The sequence below is a fragment of the Peromyscus californicus genome, unplaced genomic scaffold (assembly GCF_007827085.1).
Source record: "Peromyscus californicus insignis strain IS unplaced genomic scaffold, ASM782708v3 Scaffold_21__1_contigs__length_65335640, whole genome shotgun sequence".
Taxonomy (NCBI): Eukaryota; Metazoa; Chordata; class Mammalia; order Rodentia; family Cricetidae; genus Peromyscus; species Peromyscus californicus.
This window is the reverse complement of record NW_026294514.1, coordinates 24,195,499-24,219,166: the sequence shown is the minus strand read 5'-3', so window position 1 is coordinate 24,219,166 and position 23,668 is coordinate 24,195,499. Positions and strand designations below refer to the sequence as shown.

The window sequence follows — 23,668 nt, the reverse complement described above, 5'->3', positions numbered from 1 at the left end:
CTGGCCTCAAACCTTCCTTTTTCCTGCCTGTGCCTTGAGTATGAATGCTGGGATTACAGTCAAGGGTGCCCATATTCTAATTCATTTTTAACAGTTTTCAAAGAATATCTGCCTACTGTATTATATCTACATCCTCTAACAATAAACTCAAAGCTTCACATTCTAATACCAACTAGAAAATGTTTTTTATTTTTGTCTTTTCCAAAGATTAGTTAGACTGCTCAGGGCTTTGATCTTAAAAAGAGAAATTAAAACCTGTATTTGTAATGTTTCCTACCTACCATAATAGAGCTTTTAAATTTGTTTTGCAGATCTAGAAAGTTAAATATTTGACTGAAAAACACTAAGCATAAGTTTTCTAATTATCAGGAGAATCTTTGGACATTAGACAATTTGTTCTTTAAACAAACGGACAGTTTTGATATTATTCACAGTACAGGTTCAGTACTAATACCTAAGTTTTGTTTAAAACATTTTTATGATATACTAATACATTTTGTAATGGGACTGGTTTGCTTTTTTGTATGCATTACATAAAATCAGCATTTTGTCTCAAGTATATATTTATGTATAAATATGCTTATAACTAGAATATTAACATGAAGTATAGGAAAAAAGTAAATGATTACTGTAGATGGAAGTTTCTGTCCTGCCTGGTCCCACAGCTATTCAGTCCTAAATAAACACACACAGGCTTATATTAATTACAAACTGTTTGGCCTATTGCTCAGGCTTATAACTAACTAACTCTTAAGCTTAAATTTACCCATAATTCTGGTCTATGTTTAGCCATGTGGCTTGGTACCTTTTCTCAGTCCATCATTCTCATCTCCCTTTCTCTGTCTGGCTGGTGACTCAGTCTCTGCCTTACCTCTTCCCAGTCTTCTCCTTCCTGCCAGGCTACTGGCCAGTCAGCGTTTTATTAAACCAATAGGAGTGACAGATCTTTGCAGTGTACGAGAGCATTATCCCACCACAGATTACCAAGTAGTACTTAGGATAAAATATACTGTCCCATGATAGTATTTTCAGTGATATTCCAAACTGGATGTTTATGATGACATGTGCTGGTTAGTTTTTTTATCATTTGACACAGCTAGGGTCATCTGGGAAGGGGGAATCTCAGGTGAGAAAATGCCTTCATCAGATTAGCCTTTGGGAAAGTCAGCGGGGCATTTCTTCATTAATGATTATAGTGGAAGGGCCCCGCTCCCTGTCAGTGGTGTTCCCCTTGGGTGGGTGGGCCTGGGCCATATAAGAAAGGTAGCTGAGTAAGGCAGGAAGCAGCATTCCTCCATTGTCCTGCTCCAGTTCCTCCCTCCAGATACTGGTAGTGTCATGCCCTGTGTCCTACCCTCACCCTGTCCCGTCCCTAAGTGCAGGCCCTGACTTCCTCAGTGATGAGGATGTGGTCAGGACATGTAAGCCAAATAAACCTTTCCTTCCCATGTTCCTTTTGGATCGTGGCAACAGAGAAACCTGCTTAGGACAGAATGAGCGGAACATCGAGGTTTTCTTGTATGCTTTGAGCCTTCATTTTTCATTCATTCATTTCATCCAGTGAGCTCATTTCTCTGTTGCTTACCTGCCACCTGACTCTTGAGAGATTGTGGTGACAGTGTGCTTTGTTACCTTCCATTTTGTCCTTGTGTAGAAAGTGTGATGTTTTTAAGTGTAGCTCAATCATAGTCTATTTATTCGACTAAAAATTCTAATATAAACACATTTGCAAAGGAAGATTCCTTTGGTTTTACAGCCTGAGTGTCAATTTTTAACTGAATCAGACAGGAATTCCATGGATGTTTATTTATTGTCATTCTGAGTGACATAAATTCCTAGTTTAGTTCTAATGCCATATCTATTCAGACTCATGGTTTTGACATGGAGTGATGTTTATGTATTCTAACTTTCTTAAAGGAAATTTGTTGACTGAGAATGATATTTAATTCCATGCTTTCAGTTGGGAAGAGCCAGAAGCCCCGGAACAATAAGAGTTTGTTAAAATCCATGACTTTGTACTGCTCTAGCTTTTGAAGAGAGTGAAGACGCTTCTTTGCTTTCCATGTAAGACAGGCCTTCTCTTCCTGTGAGCACTCTACAAATCTATATCTTTAAGTTCTATTCATGTTGATGTATTCTTTCATAATTTTGTGTGGCTGTGGGTTTGTGGTAGTTTGAATGTAATTGGCACTCATAATCTCATAGGACATGGCACTATTAGAAGGTATGGCTTTGTTGGAGTGGGTTTGGCCTTGTTGGAGGAAGTGTGTTACTGTGGGGGTGGGCTTTAAGGTTTCCTATGCTCAGGATCCCATTCAGTGTCTCAGTTGTCTTCCTGTGGCCTGCATATCAAGATGTAGCCCAGCACCATGTCTGCCTGCATGCTGTCATGCTCCCTGCCGTCATGATAATGGACTGAACCTTTGAAACTGTTAGTGAACCTCCCCCCCTCCCCACACACCCCCAATTAAATGTTTTCCTTTATAAGAGCTGCTGTGGTCATGGTGTCTTTTCACAGCAATAGAAACCCTAACTAAGACAGGGTTCAAGGGCACTCCTTTTTACTCTATTTCCGTTGTTGATCCTTTTCTCCCAAGCTTCAGAAAAGTTACTCAGCTCAATATAAATTGATGATCATCTGTGTATCTAAAATGAAGATATATCTACAAGTTATGTTTTTATGAGCTAGAGACAGGAACGGATGCTTAAAGGAATGCTTTTCTGTATAGTAGAAATCTCTTTTTTAAAAATACTGATGTAGCCCTGACAATCATAAGCTGTCTGAATATGCAGAGACCCCTGGCCTTGCCAAGGTATCCAGAGCTGCTCTAATGACTTTCCGTGAATGATTTTGAGCTAAGTAGTACTTTGGGAACTGTGTTGCTGCTGCATACATAGAAAAATAACACATTTTCCAGGCCAAAAGAAAACTAGCATGAAATAGTAGGTGTGGTCAAGAATCAAGCTGGCCTCAGTCTGTCTGTACAAGTGACTTGTTGCCTCATCCCTGCAAAGTGGTAGCTCCAGGGAAAATCTTAGTAGAAAATGTTTGAGGTAATGAAGATGAAATAAAGCGTACCTTATATGAGAATGGGGACTCGACACATTCAGAGTATGTACAGTTACGGCAGATGAAGAAATCTGAGTTTACATACATAACTATCAAGTCAGTCTAGTTTGAAAATTATTAGTGGAGAAAACAAGCAAAACTATGATCTTGAATTTGCTCTTTTCTTCAAAAGGAAAAATATAAGTATCTTTCTGCCAAACTTTCAATAGCAAATGATAGCATAATTGTTGGGCATTATTAAACATTTAAGATGGATAAGAAATAATTATATTAAATTTTAAGAAGTAGCATTAAGTAGTTAGTAAATGACTTGTTTTTAAACTAATGATGTAAATATAGAGATTAGGAATTATGGCATATATTATACTTTATATGAGTTAATTAACAGGAATGTTTTTAAGTTATATTTTAGAGATTACAAAAAACCTCCAAATGGGAAGTAGGTTAAGAATTCCTGTTGCCATTTGCCTAATTTCTGTGGAATAAATAAAAGTTTCAAATATCTATTATTTTAAATAAATAATATTTGGCTGGTTGATTCTTTCATTTCATTGCTGATATTACTATGTTGTTTAATTACTGCAAGTTTAGAGTATCTCATGTGTGTTCTTTTACTTGCTTAGTGGATCGTTTATTTGATTAATCTCAAAGGAGGTTCACAAGGATTGAAGTTTTGGTTGTGGCAAATATCTATATATCTTCATTCTGGAACCAGTCTTGGGGTGCCAGTTTGACAGTGGCAATTTTGGCATCAGATTAGAGAAACTCCTTGACCCATGAAGGCAAAGATAAATGTTTTATTGTTCTCTAACCCTTCTCCTGGCCGAGTCCTCAGCACATTTTACCGTGTATTGTGCATTTTGGCTAGTCTCTCAAAAATGACTGTTTTCCTGTTTAACTCTTAAGAAATGGGACATATCTACTCTACATAGAGATAGCTGATGTTTCTTGAGGTGATTTTTTTTTTCATAGCCAAGAAAAAGACTGAAGGAAAAGCTGATGAGGAGTTGGAAGATATCTGAGTTTTGATCTCAGTTGTGTCCCCAGGAAAACCATTTAAATCTCTGAGGATTTCTGTAGTCTGTTTGATCTGACTAGACATTGGAGTGGCAGCCTGAGGAATAGATGCCACTCAGCTGCAGAACTCCCCCGGCTTTTCTCTGCTGTGATAGCAGCTTTAGAAAAGGACTTTGTTACCACCACACAGTTGTAGACCTGGAACTACTTGGTTTTCTTTAACTGATACTGGGTGGTGTGAGAGCTTCAGAAGAATGTTTGTTTAGCTCAGTCCCTGTGATTAGAGCACTGAACTTTCCTGGGAGTCTCTTGTCGGCAGAGGCTAGCCCAGCACACCTGTGGGTTAGCAGCAGCAGTGGATGCCCCTGTGGTCACAGTCCCTCTGCTGGTGCAACCACCCTCTCCTGCTCTGTTCCTTTCTTGCTCACACTAAGGCTGGTCACCTAAATGAAGAACAGATTGCTGAGTTCAAGGCACCTTTCTCTTTATCTGATAAAGATGGCAACGATGCCATCAAAACAAAAGAACTTGGGATTGTCATGAGGTCACTGTGTCAAAACCCAGGAGAAGCTGAATTGCAGGATCTGCTCAGTGAAGTAGATCCTATTGGGATTTCACTATCCACTTCCTAAAGTCTTAGACCATGATGGCTAGAAAAGTGAAACATACAGATAGCAAAGAAATCTGTCAAGTGTTCCTGTGGTGGTATTGTGTTCCCCAAAATATTGTGTACCCTAATAAACTTATCTGGGGTCAGAGAACAGAAACACCACTAGATACTTAGGATAGGCAGTGGTAGCACACGCCTTTAATCCTAGCATTCCAGAGGCAGAAATCCATCTGTTCAAGGATGCAGCCAGGCATGGTGACTCACGCCTTTAATTCCAGAAAGCGAGCCTTTAATCCCAGGGAGTGATGGTAGAAAGCAGAAAGGTATATAAGGCGTGAGGACCAGAAACTAGAAGCTTTTAGCTGGTTAAGCTTAAGGCTTTCGAGCAGCAGTTCAGCTGAGACCCATTCTGGATGAGGATTCAGAGGCCTCCAATCTGAGGAAACAAGACCAGCTGAGGATCCGGCGAGGTGAGGTAGCTGTGGCTTGTTCTGGTTCTCTGATCTTCCAGCTTCACCCCAATAACTGGCCTCAGGTTGAGTTTATTAATAAGACCTTCTAAGATTCCTGCTACATGTTCCAAGTATTTGACAAGGATGGTGATGGCTACATCAGTCCAGCGGAACTGTATCACATCACGACAAACTTATAAGAAAAATAACAGATGAAGTGATCAGAAAAGCAAGATGAGGATGGACAGAGTCCCCGGAAGATTTTGGGCATATGATGACCACAAATGAAGACTTACTTTCAGCTACATTCCCCCATGTGCAACAATCACACTGATTCTTTTACTTACGTCCTGCAAGGAAAAGGATCATTTACTGTTTTTACATAGCAAAAATGGATATCAGAGAACCTTACGCCCATTCACAAAGTCTGCATGTATTACATTGTGGTCCTGTCCCTTAAAGATCATGGTTCACATCAGTTTTACAGTAAAAATACATGGTTTGCTTCAGGATGGTGTACAGAAAATGGCTGAAGGATGAACTTGAAACACAGCCCTAGATGTAGGGTGGTCCTTTGGTATTTCCATGTGTTTCAACCCCATGGTGACAGTGACACACTCTGGTAACTTGCCTCAGCATGTTATTTAGTTCTGTGTGCGTTGTACTAGAGTGGGGTGAATGTCAGGCTGTCACACACTGTTAATAAGACATCCTTACCAAAGGAACATTTCTGTACTCTGTTCTTATACCTTGTGACTCCTTGGCATGAAGCCTGAAGAGGAGGCTGAAACTGTAGTAAGACATCCTTATCAAAGGAACATTTCTGGACTCTGTTCTTATACCTTGTGACTCCTTGGCATGAAGCCTGAAGAGGAGGCTGTAACTGTGGACTTGAGCACAGCCATCAACATTGGTCTTCAGGAAACAGGATCTGGGGGTTTTTCCAATAAAAAATAACTTAAGGTTACTTATCAACTGCTATAGAGCTGAGGATTTTGTGAGCTAGGGCATAAGCACTGGTCCCTTCCGATAGGAAACCATGCTACCCTCTTGATGGATATTTTCTGTCTCACATCTCCCCGGCCTTACTTAGCAAATTCTATCTATTCAGGATGTTTTCTGTTAACTGGCAATGGCACATTGTTAGAATCAACAGATACCATTGTGAGAGTTAAAATAATCAGCCAAATAAACCTTCCAAACAGATAAAGCAGCCCCCATAGGCACCAACCACCTTATTCTGTAATTGTCTGCTGGCTACTCCTGATACAGTAGGCATTGTTGCACTGGTATTCAGCTAAAGATTGGACTGCTCTGCAGATAGAATTAGGAGTGGATGGGTACATATGCTCAGTGATACAAATGAAAATAATAGCTTAGATATCAAAGAATGAGTTTGTTGATGATTTTGCTAGAATGCTGATACCTTTTAGGTTCACATTTTGTATACAAACAGTATGTGGTCAGCATACTGGGCATTGTTGCTAGGATAGTATTTTGACCTAGTCACAAATTTTGAGTCTCATTTTCAGTATACAGTAAACTTCGTTCCACATACACTCCCCTTTCTTTTGAAACAAGGTCTCACTCTTTAGCTGAGGCTCTCCTGGAACTTACTGTCCAATCCAGGCTGGCCTCAAACTCACAGCAGTCCTCCTGCCTCAGCCTCTCCAGAGTTGAAATTCCAGATGTGAGCCATGATACCCAGCCAAAGTTAATATATTAATATTAGCTACATCAGATAGCATTTTAGCCATCAATTATTTAAAATAATACTATTTAAAATACTTTATTGTGTGCCAAACAATAATTTATAAGTTGGAATAATAAGATTTAGGACTTCAGCTCAGCAAACTCAAATGATACAATCTTAAAAACTGGGGGAAAGGTATTTGAACACCAAAACACAGGCAAAACCAACAAATTAATAATCATACAAATAGGGAATTATGGGAAGTTTATGAAGTGTTCAATTTTTAAGATGTATTGTATTTTTATTTATATGTTTGTATGAGCATGTGTGTGCAGGTGTCCACAGAGGCCAGAAGAGGCGTGGGATCCTCCAGATGTGCAGCACAGGCAGTTGTGAGCTGCCTGATAGGGGTGTGGAATCTCACTTTTATCCTCTGCAAGAACAGCAAGGGCTCTGAACCTCTGAAGCATCTATCTAGTCCCTTGTGGTTGGATTTTAATGCACATTAACAATCCTAAAGGAAGGGAAGAGTCTATTCACAGCACTCCACTTGGGGAGAAATGGGGTATTCAGTTGCTAACATTTTCTTTTTTAATATTATGCAACTTCTTGGAACACTCAAAGCAGCTTAAAATCATTTGATATATTCACAGTCACGCCTTTCACAGTCCAAGGTTTAGCTTGCATACCAAAAAATATATTTTTATGAAAAATGCACAGGCTTTAAAAAGCTAAGCAGTCTTGGGTTCAGATTCTCATTCTACCACATGTACTAGCTAAATGGCCAACTACATTGTGCTTTAGTTCTCTGAAACGGAAATAATGCACAGTAAATCCTATTGTTGTGGATTCTACATTTTTGAATTTGCTTTACATGCTAAAATTTTGTAATCCCCAAGTCAGTATTTAAAAAGCCTTTGTAGCCATGTGGAATATCTTGGGATTTGAGATGCAGATGAACATGCTCCCAGCTGAGACCAAGCTTGTGGTTCTCTGCCTTCCTGTTCAGCTGCACACTGTAAACAAGGGGCTCTCTTTGAGTATGCAGAGTGTATTTCTCACGTTTTTGTGTTGGTGAGTCCGTGCTTAAAATAGTCCCCAAGTGTAGTGCTACAAAGCTGTTCACCATTCCAGATGCAAAAAGACGATCTAGAGAAACAGTTGGAGGGGATCTTTATCCAGGTCCAAATTCTAATGTTGTTCCAATGTTAATGAAAGGTACAGTGGAAGAACTATGGTGATTTTAAACACATATAGAACAAGAAGTATTCATTAGTTTACAAAAATGTTGGAACCAAAATCTCACAGGAGCCCAGCACTGCATTTCCAGAGTAGTCTGAGCATCTCCACACTGAGTGTTTGCAGCTTCTTTCTACAGAATGCCCACTGCAGGTAAGGAACACCAACCACACCAGTCTTGCTGAGTACAGGGACCAGCACACAGAGTGAAACAGAGGTGGGAACTGCAATCCCTAACAGTTGTCAGGGTCTTTCATGGACACAGTGCCGCCATCACTGGTCCTTTAGAATTAGAGGAATGGGACAGCAGGGTGGCCCAGCAGGTGTCGAGCCTGATGATCTGAGTTTGATTCCTGGGCCCCACGTGGTAGGAGGGAAGCAGCTCCTGCAGGTTGACCTCTGACCTCCACCTGAGTGTGCGCTCTCACATATAACAAAGTAAACAAAAATAATTAAGTGAGGGCTGGAGAGGTGGCTCAGAAGTTGAGAGCACTGGTTGCTCTCCCAGAGGTCCTGAGTTCAATTCCCAGCATTCACATGGTGGCTCACAACCATCTGACTGCATCACAACATGCAGTCAGAACACTGTTTACATAATAAATAAATCTTTAAAAATAATTAAAATGATTTTAAAAACAAAGTTAAGCTATTTTAAAGAGAAAAGGCAGTAGGTTGTACTTGGTAGTGTTTTGTCTTTTTCCCTGTAATTTCATCAGAAACTATTGCTGTGTAGTTTCAGCTAGTTAAGAAATATATTTCTTTTCATGTTCTTTGGTTAGGCCCTGTGCTCATTACTATTTTATTATTTAAATAGTGGGGAATTCATATTTTCGGAGCACTTATGCATTTGGATTATAACACTGCATCTGTTCCTGGGATGACTATGAGATTACACAGCATCCATAGATTTCATCAAGTAATGCTGCTGTGGTGGCTTTGCACTAATGAAAATGAATGAAAAGAGGGTGTTTTCCCAAAAGATTTACAGGTACTAAGAATAAAACAACACATAAGCAAGTCCCTTCTGTTCATAGTCTACTCATCTGTATCCAAGGAAGTATTGAAACAGTTTGATGTTTCCATATTTCCTTAATATTCTAATTTTCCTCTCAACAATTAATATTTCATTTTTATTTAATACCAGAGATGAAAGAATTAAAACTCTAGCTATGCACAATTTCCTACCTCACTACAAATTTTACATTTCACTTCACTACCACAGCCAAACCACTAATACTTCTAGAACATTTCTGCAGCAATTTAAAAAAAAAAAGGTAAATTGGTCTAGAATTGTGTTTTAGAAATAAGTATGCATTCAAACATTTTTACTAAAAAAATCCAATTATTTTTGCTTTTAGTATATCTGAACTAAATGTGAAATGTAATGGAATTTTTTTTCTTTTAAATTGCCTCTCTGTCAATCTGATATAACCTATTCTTCTGAAGGCTTGTAATTAGATTGGGAGAGAGGGAAAGGGTGAATCTCAAAAGCGAGGATCTGCTTGTGTCCGACTGTATCCTTGACCCGAGTTCCATAACTGCCTTTGTAACAGAAATGCCAATCATGCTGAGCTCTGGGAGTTGCTGAACAGGAGTAGAGCCTGCCCCTTGGCATCGCGTGTGCCTTGGCTTGAGCTGCCTGGCATCCTACTGACATCCTTCATAACTTTGACACATATGTACCTGTGAAAGTTTATAATGGATTAGGACAGTAGAGCTGTGAAATTACATTCATTCTAATTAAGAACTCACTTAAAATAAAAGCCTTCCGGGGCTGGAGAGATGGCTCAGAGGTTAAGAGCACTGACTGCTCTTCCAGAGGTCCTGAGTTCAATTCCCAGCAACCACATGGTGGCTCACAACCACTTGTAATGAGATCTGGTGCCCTCTTCTGGCCTGCAGGGACACAGGCAGGCAGAATACTGTATACCTAATAAATAAATAAATCTTTAAAAAAAAAAAAATAAATAAAAGCCTTCCAATTTTAATGAAAGTTCAAGGTAAGTTTTTGCAACAAGAAAGTATATAGAACTTCTTTATGGAGACATAAAGTTCAGTTTGTAAACAGTAGGTGCTTAATAATAAAGCTGCAGAAAACCCTAAGGAGGAAGGCTGTGTGAGCAAGTCAGCAGCTTCTGCTTTCCTTATTTATAAGTGATTGTGGCAAATCAAAGCTCAAACTACATTCATTCATTCATTTATTTATCTATTTATTTAGTAAAAGATGTCGTGAGCTTCAGTTTTTGTCCTTTACTCCATGTTTGCAGATTGACTCATAGATGTTTTTATATTCTAGTTTTGAGTAAGAGAAAAGAACGCTTAAGAATAGTTCCCTCAAAGTCTAGGTCAGGCTGAAGTGAGCTGTCCTCCACTCTTGGGAAGAAGAGATCGATTGTCTTACATGTCACCTTCATGGTCTTTCTTTTCTCATCCTCTGTTCTGTTTATTTCAAGCACGACGTGGGACACTTCTGGTGCTGGCAGCAGAGTGACATTTGGTTCCAGGCCAGGCCTGCCCAGAAATGAGCCTTTTATGGCCCTCTATAGAGTCAAGGCCGAGGTGTCGCCCTTCATTGGAGTCCAGTCACTGACAGTTTTTCCCTCTTAGGATGTTAATGTATTTCTAGCACGTGTCTAATTTTTAGTGTATGTTTATATAGATAGAGATTCCTTCTGGATAGGTTTTAGATAGCAGTGCTTGAGGAGATCACATTTTCATATCCCAAACTACTTTAAAATAGCTAGGAATTTGAACTGTAACTCTGATTGTATTATTATTATTTTTAATTATTCCTACTTTCCTGTTGTTTTCTCTGTGATGAAATTGAGGTCATTGAGTAAAATAATCTCAAAGACAAATAGAAAATTGTCTGGAGATTTTGTTTTTATAATGAAGATAGTTTATTATAAGATCCATTTTGAGATCATGTTTTTCAGGCTTTCGATAGACCCTTTATTTTTAAGTTTATTATTTGTAACGTCTTTAATCAGAATATAATTATATCGGTTCTTCTCTCCCTTTCCTTCCTCCAGCCCCCTCCCACTCACCCTTTTCCCAACCCCTCCACTGCCCCCACTCTCCAGTTGATAGTCTCATTTGCTTTATATCTGTTAAATACACACGTGTATGTGTGTGCTCGAAGAGGTATCAGTAGAACCTGTCGAGTCTTTTTTTGTTGTTTGTGTGTATGTGGTTTCAAGGCTGACCACTCTGCACTGCTCACCCCATAAAGAGGCTCATCCCTAGGAGAGGTTGATCCTAGGAGAAGCTGATGATAGTTGCCTATATTCACGTTTTTCCTCTTTCATGCTAACATGTCCATTATAGTACTGTTGTTCCTGTCCTGTTTCACAGCATACTTCATGGTATTCTGGCTCTTCTTCCATGATATTCCCTGAGCCATAGACCAGGAACTCCTCTCTTTAGTCTTTTGATCTCTACATTGTGTCCAGTTGCGCTTTTAAAGAGAGGCTTCTTTGAATGAGGAAGAGTAGTTGCACTTACCTGTGGGTATAAGGATAAGATTTGAAACCTAGTAAGGAATTATACTGGCCTAGCAGAGTGGCAGTCGAAGATTCTTTTCTGAGGTCCATGACCTCACCAGCCCCAGAAAGCTTGCCATGCTGGTAGTTGTCATGGTTCAGAGGTGTTGTAGCTGGGTAGGACTGTTAATTGCTTATGTCTCCTGGCAGTTTGCATAGCGTTTTCTGGAACCATGAAAGCTATCCTGGAGGGAAGATGCTTTCAGGTCAGATTCAGCTTGAGCATCTGAGCCTTGTGGCCCACGGATGCAGTGTTCTTCAGCATCGGGGCCCAACCCTGAGAGGAAACCAAGGGCTTCACTGATAATCTATATTGCTTTGGAAGTCATTTGGACTATCGTGACCTGTGGTGATATGTTATGTACCCTAATAAACAGAGCGACAAAGGAACAAGCCACCTCTTAGCTCTAGGACTCCTCATTAGGATTCATGTTACATTGACCAACTCTTCAAAAGGAGACTTCTTGTGTCTGGTACTGAGGTTTTTGTTAGTTTGTGGTTTTGGGGGGAATATTGTCAGCCCAAGTGGCTTAACTTCCTCATACATATGTTCACACGTATATGTGTATATACACATATATGTATGTGTTGTATATAATTTTAGGTAGTTATAAAATAATATGATTCTTTGATGCTTGATCAAACAGCATTGGCATTCTTTGTCCCTCAGCCTTCATTCTCCATCTGTATTGACCTCCCTCCACCCTCCCTAGTTGGACCCCCTTTCTGTTATCCATTCTCCCTGCATATTACCTGTACCCTGCTATTCCCTACCAAGGGCCTCCCCTGCCTAAGGTCTGTTTACTTTTCTGGTATCTCTGGTTACTACATGTTGTCTGCTCAGATCTGAGGAGTTGAGGCTAGAAACTACTGACAAGAGAGTGACATTTGTGTTTGTGACTCTGGGTTACCCCATGTCTTGCATTTTATGCATAGAAACTTGTGAGACAGGTGGTATTGTTAGTTCTGCTTTTATTTCTTTCCACAGGCAACAAAACTAAACCTTATAAGTTTATGTAATTATACCAAAGCACTAAGTCATTTGACTTTAAATCTCAAATTTAGTTGTATGAATTCAACCCAGCAGTCACACACACACACACACACACACACACACACACACACACACACACACACACACTTTTCATCCTAAAGTGCTGCTGCTGCTGCTCAGGTTGTATTGTCCTATGTGATTGGTCTTGGGCGTACTATTTTTAGCATGCAGTCAGGCAGTTGATGGTGACTGTCACTGTCCCTGCTAAGGTTCTTCCTTCTCACTACACAGCAAGAGCTCATGCTTTTTAAGCTGAAACTGTGAGCACACTTGCCTAATGCATAGGAAGAATTCTTTCTCCAGAGAATAGCAAGCCAACTTCTCTACAGGAGTGATGTCAGGTCCCAGACATGTCATGGGCTCTTCTCAGTATTTATTTTAACAGGTGTTGCTGGGCCCCTGTTGTGTGGCTAGCTGAGGAAGGTGCTGTGGACAACTGTAGTTTCATAACATTGGGTCTCTAACGGGACCATATTTGCAACTGGCAAAATGAGTAGATTGTTAAATGTTCAGTCCAGTCTGGACTGAACTTACTAATAGCTTAAAATCTTACATAGGAAGGAAGGATGGATTTCTTACTTTTTTTTTAAAGTACAGAAAGCTAAATTTATCATATTTTCTTTTCTTTTTCTATGTGGGTTTGTGTGTGTGTGTGTGTGTGTGTGTGTGTGTGTGTGTGTGTGTGTGTGTGTGCGCGCGCGCGCACATGTGTTGATGTCAGAGGCAGACATTGGGTCTCTTCTGTCATCCTCCACCATTTTTTTTTGAGACAGGGTTGCTCTTAGAACCTGGAGCTTACCATTTTAGCTAGGCTAACTGGCCCTTGACCACTGGGGGATCTGCTTGCTCTCCACAACCCTAGCACCGAGATTACAGGTACATGGTGCCACACAATTGGGGATCCAGACTCAGTTCCTCATACTCGCATGGCACACTCTTCACTGTCTCTCCAGCCCTAACTTTATTGTGTTTTCTTTTGTTATAACTGGGATTTTAAGATTTCAGAATATTTAGGATATTTAGGGCAACCATGAGGAAGAGACTAACTTAGATGAATTTCACAGATGCTCACCTGCTATGTGTTTGATTAGTCCTCATTTCTTGTCAGGGGTGAAAGCCTGTCTGCAGAGCAAAGGACGTGAACAGGAAGAAAAGTATGAAGTTCCTGGAGGTCCACAGAGGAGCAGGCTCAACAGAGAGCAGCTGGTATTTTTCTTTTACATACTACTTGCTTGTTCTTATGGCTTTACATCATTATCACCATCAGGAAAACTTTGCCCTTTCAGCCAGTACAGGTGACTGATTAAAATTTTAATTGTGCTTATTTCAAGCACTTGATTCTGAAAGATGATCACGGTGTGCAGTAAAATCCAGAAGGTAATAATTTCATACTGTTAATGGATTTTTGGCATCTTGAACATTCCCATAAAGCTTTCAGAATCTGAGGTAAATCTCAGATACAGGAAGTAGCTTGAAAGAAGAGTTACAGCTGCTGCTCGGATTTAGTTACCATATGTTTTTATTGCCACATATTGCAGTTTTAATGGACAATATTCCATTATTCTGTCGATATGTAAGTATGGTAGAAATGACAAAGACATTTTCTAATTGGATCTGTAGCCAGGACTTCATAATCTGTTGCATACTGGCAGTGCACCTCTGGAACCCTGAGGCCACACTCCTACCATACCATGGCTGCCCAGGAGCCCTTCGGTAGCATGTAGGGACCTGAATGTAGAGGAACAGAACTAACTGAACTGTGTGTGGGAAAAACGCTGCCTTCATAGTTGAAACCCAGCCTGGCATTACTAATGCTTACTTCGAATATCTTAGAATTTGAGAGATTTAAATCCTACCCATGTGGACAAGAATCCTGATGGAGGAAATTTGATGAAAAGTTGTGTTTTTGTTTTTTAAATTTTGGCCAGGGTCTCACTATATAGTACAGGCTGACCTTGAACTTGCTTTATTCTTTTCTTGGCTAGTCTTAGTGATAGGATTATAGGTGTATACTGCTAAGCCTGGCTATAAGTTGTTGTTGTTTTTTGTTTTTGTTTTGTTTTTCACTACAAAGCATATCTGAAATTTTAGGAGAGTAAAAAGGAATCAGGCTGTGGCTGAATATTAGATGAAAAAAATCATAAGTAAGAAACTCTTATATTCATGGCTGGAGAGTTAAGAGCATTGGCTGTTCTTCCAGAGGACCTAGACTCAATTCCCAGCACCCACATGGCAGTTCACTACTGTCTGTAACTCCAGCTCCAGGGGATCTGAAACCCTCACACAGACATACATGCAAGCAAAACACTAATTAATGCACATAAAATAAGAATAAATAAATCATTAAATTTAAAAAAAAGAAACTCTAAGTATACTTCCTGATCTATTTAGTGTGATTGAAGTACAATTTATGCCAGCCCTTCATTAGGACACTTCTTACTGACTCCTGACTTGTTTTAAGTCTTTCATTCATATATAGTGTTTTAAAATATTTTGATCTACCTCTAACAATTGTTTTCTTGCCCTTTCAGTTGCCAAAGCTGTTTGATGGCTGCTACTTCTTTTTGGCGGGAAACTTCAAACATCATCCAAAGGATGACCTCCTTAAGCTCATTGCTGCAGCAGGAGGCAAGATGCTCAGTAGAAAGCCCAAGCCAGACAGTGACGTGACTCAGACCATCAACACAGTTGCGTACCATGCCAAACCTGATTCTGACCAGCGCTTCTGTACCCAATACATTGTCTATGAAGATCTGTTTAATTGTCGCCCAGAAAGGGTTCGGCAGGGCAAAGTCTGGATGGCTCCTTCCACCTGGCTTATCAGCTGTGTAATGGCCTTTGAATTGCTACCTCTTGACAGCTGAGTATCATACATGAACATTTTAAGTTGAACATGTATAGTTTATGAGAACCCAGCCATTGTGATGTGTTTGATCATTCGAGTTTTTATGGATAGGTAGAACCATTGTATTTTCCCCCTTTGAATTGGTAAATAAAACAATTGATGCTAGATTAGGAATTCATTTAGATGCCAAAATTGCTTTCAAGATTTTGTATTCTCTTGAGGTTGGGGCTGTATAGTCTTCATGAACCATGCATGAGGCACAGGGTTCCAAACTGGGAACTGTAAGGAAGTGGCCTCTGATTTTTGATTGATCATGTTGTCTTTCAGTTTCATCAGCATCTATCAAAGATTAATAATTAGTGAGATGATCCGAACTACTTGTTAAATCTGTAAGTGGTCTATCATAATACAGCATCTTTTAGTTGACGCTATCATCAGATGATTTATCCTGCCTTTGTTATAATGATAATAGAGCACCTATCTAAGTTTGCCACTAGAGTTTAAAAGTTCTGTTTGCAGTTATCTTTTTCTTACATTGTGTTTTAGATTCTTATATTTTCTTGGCCTTCATGTTTATTCATTTTTAAAATCTGTGTACACATTAGGAAATCATGATTTAAACCATTGGATGTTAGTGGCAAAATCATCAGTATGCTTGTGTTCATGCTTTTATTGTGTACATTTGCTGTCTGTCTACTGTGCCTTTGTGCACACCTCTTTTCTGTAACTTATTTTAGTGTCACCATTTCTTAGAAGGTCTTGCCAGTTTAGAAAACTCAACGTCAATGCATTAGATTAGAAGAAGCGTTCCGTTTATGGTAAATCTTTCTGAACATTACTATAGTAAGTCTCTGTAAGGAATAATCCCATCCCCCTCCCTCCCTCCCTCCCTCCCTCCCTCCCTCCCTCCCTTCTTTCTTTCTTTCTTTCTTTCTTTCTTTCTTTCTTTCTTTCTTTCTTTCTTTCCCCTCCTTTTCTCCTTCCTTCCTTTTATTTGTGATGCTGGATATGGAAGTGAGGATCTTGTGCATACTGGGTAGTTACCTACCACAAAACTATCCTCAGACCAGGTTTGATCTTTCCTCCGCCTTCTCCTCTTCCTCTTCCTCCTCCTCCTCCTCCTCCTCCTCCTCCTCCTCCTCCTCCTCCTCCTCCTCCTCTTCTTTTGGTGGTTGAGGGTTGGAGTAGGGGCCTTGCACATGCCAGGAAACTGAGCTACACTCCCAACCCTGTATTTTTTTTTGAGACAGTCTTACTAAGTATACAAGTTGGCCTTGAATTCACTCAGTTTTAATTTCTTTATAAAGTTTTTAGGTTGGTGAGTATGCAAAAGTTGGAGATGGATTGATTCCTAACATTTTCACCATATCCTGTACTCAGGCCATAGAAGTAAGTATGGAGATATGAGTGAGAAGAGCTTCCCTCGCTATGGAAGCAGCCAGGGCAGAGAAGCGGGGAGGGCACTGTGTGAGCATGTGCACACTGGCAGCGTATCCTCTCTATCCTGCATGTCCTCCTTGAGAATAGACAGGATCTATATTCAGCTTCACTGAGTAGGACTAAGATATTACAGACACAGTATTTCCATAGGGTGGCTCTTCAGTGCACCAGCGGGGCTGCTTCGGAGAGGTAAGGACTGGGTTTATGTAGGAGACACCTTTGGCCTGTTTGCTGGACTTAAAGTCACACAGCGGAGCCACCCATTCCCATCAGTGCCTAGGGATGACTTGTTGTGCTGCCCTGCTGTTTGCTTTGGGAGCTGCTCATCCTGTCTCGCATACCATCCTTCTAGCTCCTTTACTGCCTTTTCTTTCCACGCTGCCTCTTGCTTCCCAAAATTGGCATCAAAGGCTTCCAAGTGCTCTGTTTGCTCGTCTCCATTTATGATACATTCAGTCTCTGATTGCAATAGATCCACTTCTGAATAGCTGCATAACTGTCTGTTGGACCGTTACTCTCCAGGTAGTGTTGTCTATTCGTCACTCTAGCAACGGCATCCAGAGTTGGTTTATTTTAGCTTTGGTACTTAACGTTGTACTTCCTTGTGTACAAATGCTTATAATTTTTATTTTTCCCTAATGGAGTTAAACTTTACTCTGATTTAGCATAAATCATTAAAATTATTTGTGCTTGTATCTGTGTCTTCTGTAAAAATGACTTATTTCCATATTGAAGAATGAGACTCAACATGACTCCTGAAGAAGTCTTCCAGCTGTGGTTTTGTATGGTTTCATAAAGCACAAAGTGCATGCATTAGTTACTTTTCTCGGCTTTTCTCCTTCCTGACTATGAGAGAAGATTATTCTGCCTTTCGGTTCTGGGTATAGTCCATCCTGGTGGGGAAATTGGGCATCAAGAGTTGTAACCAGCTGCTATATCCATTGGTAGGAAGCAGAAACATGAATTCTGGAGCTCAGCGCACGCTCCCCCCCCCCCCCCCCCCGACTCCCCCTTCCTCACCCCCTCATCCAGTTGAAGCCCTTAACCCATGAAATGATGTCATGCCACCCATATTCAAGAAAGGCCTTTCCACTGTACTTAACCTAATTTAGACAGTCCCTCACAGACATGCCCAGAGGCTTTTCTATTAGATGATTCTGATCCTGTCAAACTGACAGTGTTAACCATCACAGGTGGCTTTTGGTGCTGGGAAATTTCTGTTTGAGTGGTGATGTGGGAGAATTGAAGTCACTGGCTTATTCTGACTTGGCCAGGCTTAAAAGATTCATGGCTAAGATGCAGCCCACAAGCAGGCTCCTATACAGATTTTGAAGTCAGACTGTCTGGTTTTTTTGTTTGTTTTCTAGTTTAGCTGCCTAAGCCGCCAGTTGCAGAGTTGGAGGTAGACTTTCCTTTCCATGAATCTCAAGTGTTCTGAGCGTAGAGCAACTCAAGATCACCCTTCAGGACCACCACGAGTTAGTTGATGACTCAGACATCTCTAAGTGCAGCTTAGGGAAAGTAGCTCTGATGACATAGCTTGTCTCCGACTGGAGTAGATTGGCTCTTCTTTCCTTCCATTTGACTGCTGGCTGCTCCGTGCTTTACTGGAATAAATCTTAACGAGAACCTGGCCCCTCTGGTGAATTTCTTGTCTGGACTCTTTATCCCATTCTCACTGACCAGCTACTCCCATCTGCAGCCTTGTCTACACATTCCACGAAAGTCCTCTTGAGCTTTCATCCCTAAATGTAAGCAGTGTTGATACACAGAGTGCTTAGGCTCCCACATTGCAGTAATGCACCATAGGAAGGCCTGCCTTACCCATTTTGGGCATGGTACCACAAAACTTTCTTAGCCTGAGCCCTTGGGTACCCTTGGATAACTTCACTACATACATCCATTAAAGAAAAGAAACTGAAGAGGAGCTTGTTTCTAACTTGATTCTAACTCACTACTTTGTGAGACACATTGTGGGGAACCATTCATTTACCTTCTGGTTTAAGTAATGTGATCTAGATGATCTGCTCTGAGTAGAATCAGAAGGTCTTCTGAGTTCAACTTAGCTTTGGGTTTCTCAGAAACTGCTAATAAGTGTTAGTCACTGTAGAAATTTTGAAAAGAAAAATAAAATGGGAGGGGGTTGGGAGTCGAGAGATGGCTCATGGGTTAAGCGCCCGGGCTGCTCTTGCACAGGGTCTGGGGACAGTTCCCAGTACACACATGGAAGGTCACAACTGTTTGTAACTATGATTCCACAGGATCCGATGCCTTCTGGCCTCCACAGACACTCTACACACTACACCTATGTGATACACAGACGTATATATTCAGGCAAACATTTTTAAAATTAAAATCTTTCTAAAAATTTCAGGAAACAATTGTCCCAAACCTAGGATTTATAACTAAGTTTTCTGTGACTTTTTATAGTCCTAAAAATCAGTGAACACTGTGGAAAGGGCTGTGTACATAGTCCACTCACCACAAGCTTGGCCATGCTGCTGTCACTTTCGTTTAGGATTTAGAACTGCAGAGTTAACCCATTCCTTGCAATAACAATTGCCACACCTGCCTTTTCCTCTTCTTTAAGCATGCATATTGTCCTGCCCTCAGTATCACTGGGAATTTGTTCCAAGAACCCCCTTCATTGAAATCTACAGGTGGTTAAGTGCATTATAGAAAAAGATGTAATGATGTAATGTTTGTGTGTAGCCTGTGTGTTTTACATTGTCCTTAGACTAGCTACCATGCCAATACAGTGCAAGTATCATGAAAATACTATTAGGATGATGGCAGGAGGGAAGAAAAAATGTGTAGAACAGATGGAATTTTTTTTTCTAAGTATTCTGGTCTGTTAAGTTGTGTATGCAGAACTCAAAAGTGGAAAACAGACAAAGAGCCCTCATAATTATGGGATTAACCTTGTATTCATATTTATTTCCTATATTGTTGCATATATAATTTCAAAGGATTACAACTCCCTGCCAATAGACTGTATCAGTATTTAATCTGTTCTCTGTTATTGGCTGTCTGAACTGTTTCTTTACAAATTAGTTAAAAATATTTTACAGTAATTTTTATGGAGAAAATATTTTCAGTGTGTCAGAGTAAGTCAATGTCTCATCTCTACAGATCACACTGCACATCTTTCACATTTAAATTAGGTCCTAAAGTTAGGCTTAAGATATCAAAATGAGAAAATGAGCCCAATCGATTACTATAATGTTACTAGTTGATGAGATTTGGGGTGTAAGGCACAAGCCATTACAGCTTTTATGGGTTACAGGCATGGTAGTGGGTTCAGCCTTTTGGTAGTAATCTGAGATAACCTTGCTTGTGTAGAACTTAAGTTGAGCAGACATGGAACATCAGAGGCTCACCCTAAGTCATGCCACTTACTAGGGGTAGGGTCTGCACAGCTGTCTATTAAAGTGGCATTTGCTATGGGAATCTGTGGGCTGCCATGTACTCCCGTGGGCTGACTGGACGGGGCTGGGGCAATGAGAAGCAGCAATGGTCTTCCACGTTTGCTGTAACCACCTCTTCTACCTCAGCAGACATTAATCACTCTGCCTTGGTTTTGAGACCAAACTCATCTTAACATCTCTCAACTCTTCTTTTATTCATCTGCAACTAATTGGTCAAATTGGTTTATTGGCTGGAACTTAACACTCTCAAGTGGTGGTTCTCAAACTTCCTAATGCTGCCAACCTTTAAAACAAGTTCCTCATTTTGTGGTGACCCCCAACCATAAAACTATTTTCATGGCTACTTCATAACTAATTTTGCTACTATTATGAATTGTAATGTAAATATCTGATATGCAATCCCTGTGAAAGGGTGTTTAACCCCCCAAAAAGGGGTCATGACCCACAGGTTGAGAACTGCTAACCTAAGCTAACCCATGTTAAACAAAACAGTAGAACTGAAATAATAGTTCAGCTGAGTATGGTCAGCATACAATGTATACAAAATCTTTTAAAAATAATTAAAAATTCTCTGGTATATGTTAACATTGATATGTTTATTGCTTTCTTTACATTGAAATAAATTTAAAAAAAAAAGAAAAGACAGCTAGTTGTGGTGCATGCCTTTAATGCTATCACTAAGGATACAGAGGTAGGTGGGTCTCTCAGTTCTAGAGGCTAGCTGGGTTCACATAGTGAATTCCAGGTCAGACAGGGTTGCATAGTGAAACCCTGTCTCAAAACCAGAAAACAAACAAGCAACAACAATAAAATGGCCAGCAAGATTGCTCTCTGAAGCATTTGACAGGCATGCCAGAGGACATGAGCTTGGTTCCTGGAAGCCACATAATGGAAAGGACCCACTTCCCACTGGATGTGCATCATGCTAAGTATGCATACACATGCATAGCAAATAAATAAAAACATAACAATAATTAACTCCAGTCAATTCCAAGTGGCTCATTCACTTCAAAGCTAGTTTTAACTGGGAGCTAGTGTCTATAGTTAGAGTTGCAGGGTAATGTCTACACATGTGCAATACATACCCTCAAAAGTTTTTGGAAGTGAACAGGAAGAAACGTGGTTTACAAAAACTCTCCAGGTGTGCTTTGTGCCTTTAGCTTCCACAGTTGCAAGCTGCAGCTTCAGCACCATTTACTTTTGGAATTACCTGTATCATGGTTACACAATTTAGAAATTGTATGATTCATTCAAGCACCTTACGCAATGCAAAATTGTGTGTGTGTGTGTGCACATGCACATGCTTCTCTCTGAATATAACCAAATGCATGTGTGTGTGATTCCCCAGGACACACATTTCTGAGACAAAGCTCCGTGGGATCTGCAGTAGTATAGTGCTGTGCTTTCAGGTCTCTGCTGTTCTTATTCTCATGGTAGCATCTCCCTTCTCTTCCCGCTCAAGTCCTGAGCCTGGTGGTAAATTCAGATTGCTTTCCTAGCCATGGAAGTACTGATTAGCATGTGAGGTTTAATTTCTGTTAAAAGAATAAATTCTGGAAAGAAAAGTCTACAGAATTGTTTCTGTTGCCCATCTGTGACAGAAAGCATGAAGGGCAGGTAATTGACTTTCAGTAAGTACTCTTATTTAGCTTGGTACAGAGATTCATGTGTGGTTATACATATGTATCTTATCCTTTTCCTTAAAATGTAGACCTCGGGTTTACATTTTAAAAGGAAATTGAATAAGAATCTGACACTGATTGACTGAACAATTCATCCATTGACTCATTGAATATTTATTGAGCATCCACTGGGTACTGGGCTTTAAGTAAGTCATGACCACAGCCATCACTGGGTTCCTTGTATTCTAGTAAAAAGTCAAAGGAACCAACTTGACTGCACAGGAATCACTCCTGGCAAGACAGACCCTTGTCCTATGTAAGAAGAACACCTTGGAAACTCACATCCATTGTGGTGTTAGGACAATGTTAAACAATCTACCTTGCCCCACATGCCTTAATTGGTAAAAGAATTAACCAGTGTTTACTCTAGACATTTTCAGTTTCTTTTTGGAAAAGTACATAAGGTACACCTTAAAAACAAATAATAGTCACTGTAAAGACTTTGGGAGACTGAGTCCATAGAAGTTGTCTAAGAATTCAGAGAAAAAATGTTTTTGTTTGGTTGTTTGTTTTTTATTCCCCTAGAAATGATACTTTAATCTTTTGTAGAAGAAGAATTCATGTCAGAAATGAGAAATGCTACTTGGTGAAACTATGAATTGAAAATGAGTTTTTTTTTTCTTTTTTTGGCTACCTATGTTTAATTTGCTAAGCTAATGAATTTCATTTGAAGATAAATTAAACAGTAAAATCTATTCAGGTACATCAAATCTAACTTTTAAAAGTGTTTCGTTTAAATATTCATCCTGGCTTTCTATGAATCCAAATATAGTTATTAAATGGGAGAGTTGGCTTTTTTTCTAATGTCAGAAAAGTGGTTTTTTTTTTTTCTGTTTATAGCATGTTGGCATTTGAAGAATTTGTCTTGTAACAGTGATTTTGTACACATTGAAAAATGGTCTAAAAGTGCTAATGGCTTTAGACCTGGTGGTGGTGGTGGTGCTGGTGGTGGTGGTGGTGCTGGTGCTGGTGGTGGTTGTGGTTGACACTAACAGATTTAATCTAAAAACATGCTTCCTGTGCCTCTCACAGCCTCTGTCCAGAAACAGTCATTCTATACTGTTTTGGGATTTACCTCCCATATGGTATGTCTGGCCTGTGTTTTTTTTTGGAATTGTGTGTTTTAGTTGACCATTGATTTTTCTGTTCTAGTACACGACGATGGTCTGAAAACTCAGATTCCTTCCCTCCATGTTCCTAACAAGTCATTTCTATCCCTTTCCAGAGTTTTCACCAAAATCACTTGTGGAAATATTTCTATTTCAGGCTATTTGCAATGAATGCATTTCATTTGGGAGATATACTTTGATGTTTGTCTTGACCTTTTTATTACTTAAAGGAAAAAGCCGTATGTTTAAAAACTCGGGTCTAAATCTTCCATAACTTTTTACTTCTTTATAAGAAGTCTCGAAGTCTCATAAAATTTTCACCAAGATAAAGCTGTTGCTGTAACATCCTAGATTTAGTTTGTCCGGGAAGTGGACGCGCCTCTTCTGGAGCCTTCTGCCTCACTCCCATGCAGACTGGTTGCCAGTGTGCTCTCTTATCCTTCATGCTGTGAGCTCTTCCCAGGCCGGGGAGCCCACTGCTCTTCTT

The 23,668-nt window shown here is 40.0% G+C and overlaps 1 protein-coding gene across 2 annotated transcripts in view; it reads left to right on the top strand.

The window, feature by feature from the left end:
- Bard1 (BRCA1 associated RING domain 1) overlaps positions 1-15,687 on the top strand; it is a 68,040-nt gene extending 52,353 nt beyond the window's left edge. For both annotated transcript variants that reach the window (XM_052749787.1, XM_052749785.1), the window contains 2 exons: positions 13,786-13,883; positions 15,209-15,687. In XM_052749787.1, coding sequence (XP_052605747.1) covers positions 13,786-13,883; positions 15,209-15,541 — 431 coding nt within the window. In that variant the 3' untranslated portion in view covers positions 15,542-15,687. The remainder of the gene's footprint in view (positions 1-13,785; positions 13,884-15,208) is intronic.
- The last annotated feature ends 7,981 nt before the right edge of the window (positions 15,688-23,668 follow it).